The sequence below is a fragment of the Rattus rattus genome, chromosome 9, assembly GCF_011064425.1.
Source record: "Rattus rattus isolate New Zealand chromosome 9, Rrattus_CSIRO_v1, whole genome shotgun sequence".
In the NCBI taxonomy this organism is placed as follows: Eukaryota; Metazoa; Chordata; class Mammalia; order Rodentia; family Muridae; genus Rattus; species Rattus rattus.
In genome coordinates, this window is record NC_046162.1 from 73,916,232 (window position 1) to 73,924,385 (window position 8,154).

An 8,154-nucleotide genomic window follows, 5' to 3' on the forward strand; every position below is an offset into this window, starting at 1 on the left:
TTTGTTTTCGGAGCTGGGGACCGAACCCAGGGCCCTGTGCTTGCTAGGCAAGTGCTCTACCACTGAGCTAAATCCCCAACCCCCACAGTTGTTTAACTTAATCAAGTCACAAGCTCTTCCCCACAGCCCACTGATGCTGAACAATCTTCCTGTTCTCTGAAGAGCAGCCTCCCTTCTCTCGTGTCCTCTGTTAACCTCTTCTCCATATTTTTAAATCATTATGTTTCCGCTTTCTAATAGCTAAAATGCAAGAGAGGCATAAACTCTGCTTTAATAAGTCAGTCCCCACCTCTAAGCTACTGAATCATCCATATTGAATGGCCTTTGTTGCCCTGCCCCTTGGTTTTCTGAGACAGGAATTCCTAAAGCCTCAGCTGCCATCTGAAACTAAGCAAGATTGACTTTGAACTCTCACCCTCCTGTCTGTACCTCCTGGGTAGTAGGATACTGACCTGTGCCACCATACCCAGCCCATGTTAGTCTTTCTCCGAACAGAACTGGAGAGAGAGACAATGACAAGAACCATATTTAGTGATGTGGTGGCTCACATCTGTTAATTCCAGCACTCAGGACAGGAGCAGGAAGATGCTGTGTTTAAGACCAGCCTGATGGACATGGAGTTCTATGACAGCCAGGGCTGCAGACAGAGCTTTGTTTTCAATTAAAAAGAAAAATAGAACCTGACCATTAGTTCTTACCATTAACTTTTTTTTTTTTAATCAACTTTTCTTAATCCTCAGGGAGGCTGAGATCTGGGATTTTAATCTATAGTGTAATTTCCTGCAAGCAGTTGGTTGATGGCTTGCCTACTCTATGTACTCTATATCTGCCGTAGTTACTTGATAGTTACCAGATACTGTGTCAACTTTAACACTGCTCATGAAGTCATGGTCATGGTTTTCAGATGTGGAAACAGGTAGTTTGAGACTGGAGATCAGGCCCAGAGCCTCAAACATGTCACACAAGCACTCTAACAGTGAGCTAAATTCCAAGCTGAGGAATGAGTCTCTGCATAATACAGCTCACAGGAGAGGAGGGCTCTGATATGAATGTCCATAGAGAAGAAAGGGGACCTCAGTCAGTGGCAAGTAGGTCCAGGCTAGATAGGTGTGAGTAAATAAAAATTGATCATATAGTGGAGATGAAAAAAAAAAAACATCAAAACTCTAAACTCTTCCTGGAACATAGGTCTGTGGGTTTTGGATAGTACTATAATGAGATAGAAAGGAACAGAGAAGAGTAGCTTGTGAGTGTCACTGTCACAACAGCTGGTATTTGTACTCTATTCTACAGGGAGTCTTTATCCACAAAGCAGGCTGCCTGTTAACAAACTATACAGTTGAGGGAGGGGCTCCACTAAAGCCAAACTGAATCAGTGGGGACATTTGGGTGTGCACATTAATGCACGAAATTATAATATCTAAACTAGACCACCTTTAATGGGAGGGCCAGACGTTTTTGTGGAAACTTGCTTGCCTAGTGCTAAGGAGCTTTGAGATGGCTGGAATGTGGACCAAGGGTCAATATCTACAGCCTCCAGGCTCCATTTGCCCTTCCTGCCTTTGTATGGATTTCAAGCCAACGATGATTTTTATGGATTTTTGGGTTGCATTATATTGCCCAAAATGACACAGAACTCCTGGGCTCAATTAGCCCTACAGCCTCACAAGCAACTGGGACAACAGGCCCACTCCTGCCTTACATTTTTAAATAGTTGGAAATATGTTTCATGTCATACAAAAAGTATATAAATAGTATCCAAGCTCAAGTTTGATGCTTTTATAACACAACCACAAATCCCTTTCAACACCAACTCACTGAAAAAGAAGCCTTTAATCCTAGTACTCAGGAGGCGGAGGTAAGAGGGCATCTGGGAATCTGAGGCCAGACTGGTCTACATACTGAGTTCCAGGCCAGCCAGGGCTACACAGTACAACCTGTCTCCAAAAAAGTGTCAGCTGTATTCCAAATGCAGGTTCTGAGTCAACCTTTTTCTGCGGCTTCCTGCAAAGGTGGTAGGGGTCCCAATTTGAGCCCCAAGTCATCTACCCATCAGCAAGCCATTTAAAACAGCCAAACAAAAACTCGAAAGCAAAAAAAAAGGAGATTCATTCAATGTGGCCATATTAGAAAGAGGGACAAAGAGATCTGGAGAACCTCTAAATCCATTTTAGGGATACTGAAGTGAGACTGAAGTCTAACTAGAAGGGCAAGGATTTTCAAATCTAAATAGCCCTTCTCAAGGCGTGTTCTTCCTACTATTGGCCTATCCTGTAAAGTGCTCTAACCTATTGATTCCTTGTTTTATTTTGTTTATTCCAGTTAGGGTTGTGTAACCCTGGCTGTCATGGAACACACTCTGGAGACAAGGCTGACCTCAAACTTAGAGATCAGCCTACCTCTGCCTTCTGAGTGCTTAGACTAAATTCTGCACCACTACTGCCCACACTGACAAGACATTAGGACTGTGCAAAGTCTCCTTTGGAAAGGCAACTGTTCCCCATATCCCTGCCCCACTCCTACACAGGCCCTATAGCTGGGGCCTTTTGCTTCTCCTAGCATGGTATTCTGGGAGAAATTCCTATGTCTTTAGAGTCCATTGTTTCAACTCTCTGATAGATTGAGAGAATTCCATTGCTGCCAGACCTGTCACATCACTGCTACCACCCCCTGCTACCAGAAGAGAGCCAAGGCTCTCCCATTGGCAGAATTTTAGTGACTGCTTCTGAGGGAAGCCAACACTAAAGGAAATGTCATTTCCTATCACTGCACAGCCTACCTGAGGGTTGTAAGGGTTAAGTGAGTCAATATAGGTGGTGATGGGCACTCAGAGAGTCTGAAGAAATGATGTATCCAGCAGAGAAGGAGACAGGGACAGAGTGGTCCCTATGTAACCAGGAATGACCAAGGCCATGGGCCTTCGGACTCAACTTGTGCCAGTTGTGGCCCCATCTGATAGGTTATTTCTTCACTGCCCTTCAATTTAGCCAGTATTAAAGGCAAGTGTATTGGGAAGCTGCCCTAACCCAAGAACCAAGGTCAGGGAACTCACCAGGGGAAAGGGTGGTGGTAGAAGAGGGAGAGAAAGAGGAAGAAGGGGATAATCAGGCTGAGAGAGAAGATATGAGAAGCAGGTAGGGAGTGAGGGAGGGAGAGGGAGAGAGGGGGGGTCTGAATTATATAGGGAGTAACCAGTGGAAGAAGAGACTGCAAAGTTCACACTGGGGGCAGGGTATGCCAGTTAGGGACTGAGTGATGCTGGGAGAACCTGGAAGCAAGGTCTTCTTTGGTAAAATACGCACTTCCGTATGTTGTCCTGCCAGGGTGTGTGTGTGTGTGTGTGTGTGTGTGTGTGTGTGTGCTGAAAACCAAATGAGGTGGTGTGACTCATTCTCAGAATTTGAGATGCCCTGGTCACTGTGGTTTTGTTTTCTTCTTGTTTGGTTTTGGTTGGGTAATTTCAGTGTTTCTCTGTGTCTGCCTGGGTATCCTAAAACTTGTCCTATAGACCAGGCTGTCCTTGACCTCCTAGATATCGGCCTCCCTCCCTCTACCTCCACAGTGCTAAGAAGAAAGGTGTGCACCACCACCCAACAGCTTTGTTGTTTCGAGATACAGATTGCTCTAAGGAACGGGCCCTAAGTACCTCCTAAATCTCCTGCCTCTCCCTCCCTGGCTTCTGGATTTCTGGAGTCCACCATTAAGTTTTGTAGGACTGGAATGAAACCTAGGCCTCAGGGGTCCTAGGCAGGCACTTTTCAACAAACCAAGACCTGAGTTCTTAGGCCTTCTCTAAGCACTACAGGCTCTTTTAGTTTGCTTCGACTCTTCTCACACACCCCGAGCTGCCTGCAACTGTTTCTGTTTCAATTTGGTTGGTTGGTTGGCTGGTTGGTTGGTTTCTTGAAAGGATGACATGTGTATACACCAAGTATGGGGTACACACAGAAAAGAGTGTTGGAATCCCAGAGCTGGAGTAGCTGGCCACTATGAGCAGCCCAGTGTGGGTGCTGGGAGTGGAAAGAGTACCAAGTGCCCCACCAGCTGAGCCATTGCTCAGTGCCTCTCTGTGGCTTCCTAGAACTTCACACACTGAGTGCTGCAGTTTGCTCCCTGTCTTTCCTAGGGATCTCCCTTCTTCCACCAAACCCATAAAAGCAAGACAGGGACGAAAGGGTTTCTTTCATTTCTACTTTCAGCTCACAATCCATCACCGAAAGAAGTCACAACAGGAACCCAAGCAGGGCAGGAACCTGAAGGCAAGACCTGATGCCGAAGCCATGAATTCCTGATGCCTAAGAGCTTGCCTGCTAGCATGGCTAGCAAGTCCGTGGCCTGCTCAGCCTGCTTTTTTGAGAACCCAGGATCACCAGCCCAGGGACAGCATCACCCAGAATGGGCAGGGCTCCAACCCATAATTACTAATTGAGGAAACGCTCTACAGCTGGACCTGGAGGAGGGTCCTTTTGCTTTTTGAGTTAAGTTTAGGTTTCACCCTTTTAGATAACTCTAACTTGTGTCAAATTGACAGGAATCTAGGCAGCACAACTGAGCCATTTCAGATTAATACATAAACAGAGAGCTGTGAAGCCACTACTTTTTTCTTTCTTGTTTATCCTCAAGATCACATATAAGACATCAAAGTATAAACTATTTTATAGAGTTAAAGAGTCCCACAGCCTTTCAGAATTTCAAACACTTTCAGTCTTGGGGGCTGGAGAGATGGCTCAGCAGTTAATTAAGAGCACTGAGGGCTCTTCCGGAGGTCCTGAGTTCAATTCGCAGCAACCACATGGTGACTCACAACCATCTGTAATGGGATCCGATGCCCAATTCTGGTGTGTCTGAAGACAGCAACATTTACCTAAAAGACATCCATTAATATTTTTTTAAAAAATGCAGGTTGAGCTCACTCAGGGCTATTTCCAGCCTGAACTGGCCCAGTGGAATCCACCCCTTCCTGTTTGTAAGAAAAAGGAGGAAAGAAAGAAAAGAAAAGGTATAAAAGTCTCCCTGCACAGTACGAGCCGGCACTTGGGTCCGGACTCTCACTTGGGTCGGAAGCAGCAGGGGTGGAGTCTGCGCAGCTTCCGGAGTCCCAGACATGAGCGAGCAGAGCAGCGGAAGGCGACGTGAACGCAAGTGGTGCAGCAGTGGGCACACGTTAGATTCTGAAGGAGCCCAGGAAAAGTCTAGGAGTGGAAGCCAGAGCCCTTGGCCACCCCGATGGCACTCACAGGACCAGCCCTCACACTTTGATTCAGGTGAAGAGTGGGCACCCAGCTCCCGGGTTCGGAAGGGTCACAGGAACTATTGGTCCCCAGGGTCCCCAGCATCTAGATCGGACTCCCGGAGATGCTCCCGCAGCTCAGGGGCCGTTACCCTGACCATGAGCCAGCAGCAGCCCGCAGGAAAGGCTGCGGCTTCGTGAGGAGCCCAGGCAGCAAGAAGAGCTGCTCAAGGCCTTGGAGACGCCTGAGCAGAAGCTTGCAAAGGCGTCTGGCCAAGAAGGAAGAAGCTAAGGAACGCAAAAAGCAGGAGAAGATGGGCTGGGGTGAGGAGTACGTGGGCTACACCAACAACCTTTTTGGAGACAACAACCTGCTAGGCACCTTCATCTGGAAAAAGGCCTTGGAGAAAAAAGGCATCGTCCACCTGGGAGAAGAGGAGCTGAAGGAGCACCACAAGAGGATCCGGGAGGAGAACCCGCTGGAGCTGCAAAAGATCAAACGTCTGCGGCCAGAGCGGGAAATGGAGAAAGCCACTCATGAGCAGGAGCAGGAGCTGCTGCAGCGGCAGAAGGAGGCAGAACACTTGAAGAGCTGGGAGGAGCACAGCTTCCAGTTGCAGCAGGCCAAGCTTCGCTCCACGATCCGAATCCGAGATGGGCGAGCCAAGCCCATCGACCTGCTGGTCAACTACATCAGTGCAGAGGACGACTTTGGCCAGGCGGTGGACATGCGCGAACCGTACGCTTTCCTCAACAGCCTCACGGTGGCAGACATGGAGGACCTGCTGGAGGACATCCATGTCTACAGGGAAGTGGAGCAGGGTAAGCACGTGGACTTCTGGCGGGACATGACGACCATCACAGAGGATGAGACCGCCAAGCTCTGCAGGTTGGAGGCCTGTGGCAAGGGCCCAGGCGAATGGCGTGAGGGGGTCAATGCCCCGGTCAGCTCCGATGTGCAGTCAGTGTTCAAGGGTAAGATGTTCAGGCAGCTGCAGGTCATCCTCCAGGGCGTCGAGGGCAAGGCCGGTGGTCCCACCCTCGACTGGGAAAGCCGGCTGCAGCAGTTGCCTGCACACATGGCCAGAGCGCCATGAGCGCCACCAAGATGTTCTCAGACAGAAGCTCTTCCAACTGGAGCAGGAGCAGGCTGTGGACAGTGAGGCGCTCTTCCCCATCCTCCAGTCAGAGCCCAGGGCCAGCCACAGCCCAGAACCTGGCGCGCGGCACCCCAGCCCTGGGATGTCAGTGGACACAGCGGAGCCCCTGGAACGCGAGGAGACCACAGCATTGGGGGAGGCGGAGGCAGAGGCAGAGGCTGGTGGCCAGGCAGTGCTGATGGAGGAGGACCTGATAAGGCAGAGTCTGGATCGGAGCGCACGAGCTGCCAGTGGACACGCATGTGCTGGAGCCACACGAGGATCTGCAGCGCCTGCAACTGTCTCGCCAACAGCTCCAGGCTCCGGGGGATGAGAGCCAGAACGCTGAGGACATCTTCTGGCGTGCGAGGGAGGGTATGGGGCAGGACAAGGCACAGTTCAACGTGGAGATGCCACTGGGTGGCTGCGCCTCCCCGTGGACCGCCAAGTACTGGCCACACAAGCCGCGCTTCTTCAACCGCGTGCACACGGGCTTCGAGTGGAACAAGTACAACCAGATTCATTACGACGTGGACAACCCTCTGCCCAAGATCGTGCAGGGCTACAAATTCAACATCTTTTACCCGAACCTCCTCCATAAGCGCTCCACGCCCGAGTACTTCCTGGAGGGCTGCGTGGACAATTCGGACTTTGCCATCGTGTGCTTCCACGCGGGCCCACCCTACCAGGACATCGCCTTCAAGATCGTCAGGCGCGAGTGGGAGTACTCGCACCGCCTTGGCTTCCGCGGCCACTTCGCCAATGGAATCTTCCAGCTCTGGTTCCACTTCAAGCCGCTGACGCCTGTGGGTGTGGGCTGCCCGCCCCTGCCAGGCCGGCTTCTGGACAGCTCCTCTGAGGCCAGGCCGAGCGGACTACGAGGCCTCTTCCAGAAGCCTTGGGGATCTGTGGACTGTAGATTGCCGTCTGCACACAGGTGTGGGCAGCTGAAAGACGAGGCTAAGCCTGTCATTGGATCCAGCAGGGAAAAAGAAGGTGGGCTGAGAGATTTAGAGAAGGGACAGAGAGATTCAGAGGGATAGAGAGACACAGGGGCAGACAGAGGGGAGGAGACCAGATGGAACCTTTAGGAGAGGAAGAGGAACCAGAACCAGGTCTTCCTGGGAGTTCTACGTAGTGGGGACTTCTTAGATAGGTGATTAACTCTTATGTAGGGTGGGTTTGTCCCATTTGGGTGTTCCGCTTGTGTTGATGTCGATTTACTTTTAAGTTCTTTGTGTGGGTGTTTGGTGGGTTGAGAATTTCGTGTTATAAAACTGACTGATAAATCATAAGCCTCTGGAGTTTTCTTTCTAAGGGGAACCGGAGTTTAGAGCAACTTTCGGCAGACTAGCCAAAGGGGACCTATGACTAGGAAATCGTAAGTGCTCCAGCTGGGCACGGAGGGGGGTGCTGCTGCTGCTGGTGGTGCTTGTGGTGGTCATCGTGGTGGTGGTGGTGGTGGTGGTGGGGTAGCCACTTTAGGATAGTCATGGGGGTAGGGAGAATGCCTTAGTCAGAAAGAAGTCAGTGATAGCCTGGAATGTTTTTAATATCACTACAAGCTACAGTCACCAGCACTGTGCAGGCCCTAACCCCCACCCCCACCCCCTCCGCAGATATCTGCTTGTCTGGAAAGACTGCCTGCTGTGGCAGAAACATCCTGTTGTTTCCACAGACTTGTTCCACCGTGTGACCGAATATGGGTTTTGTCTGTTTAATAGGAAGCCTATTGACAAAAGAGTCCAGTCTTGGGGACTGGAGAGAGGGCAGTTAAGAGCTCTG

The 8,154-nt window shown here is 50.3% G+C and overlaps 1 protein-coding gene across 1 annotated transcript; it reads left to right on the forward strand.

Moving 5' to 3' along the window:
* Positions 1–5,001: 5,001 nt before the first annotated feature.
* Positions 5,002–7,664, forward strand: LOC116909557 (cactin-like). The gene is given in 5 exon segments (XM_032913176.1): positions 5,002–5,406; positions 5,408–5,492; positions 5,494–6,320; positions 6,322–6,600; positions 6,602–7,664. Coding segments are annotated over 5 exon segments (2,304 nt in total). The 5' UTR covers positions 5,002–5,104; the 3' UTR covers positions 7,413–7,664.
* The last annotated feature ends 490 nt before the right edge of the window (positions 7,665–8,154 follow it).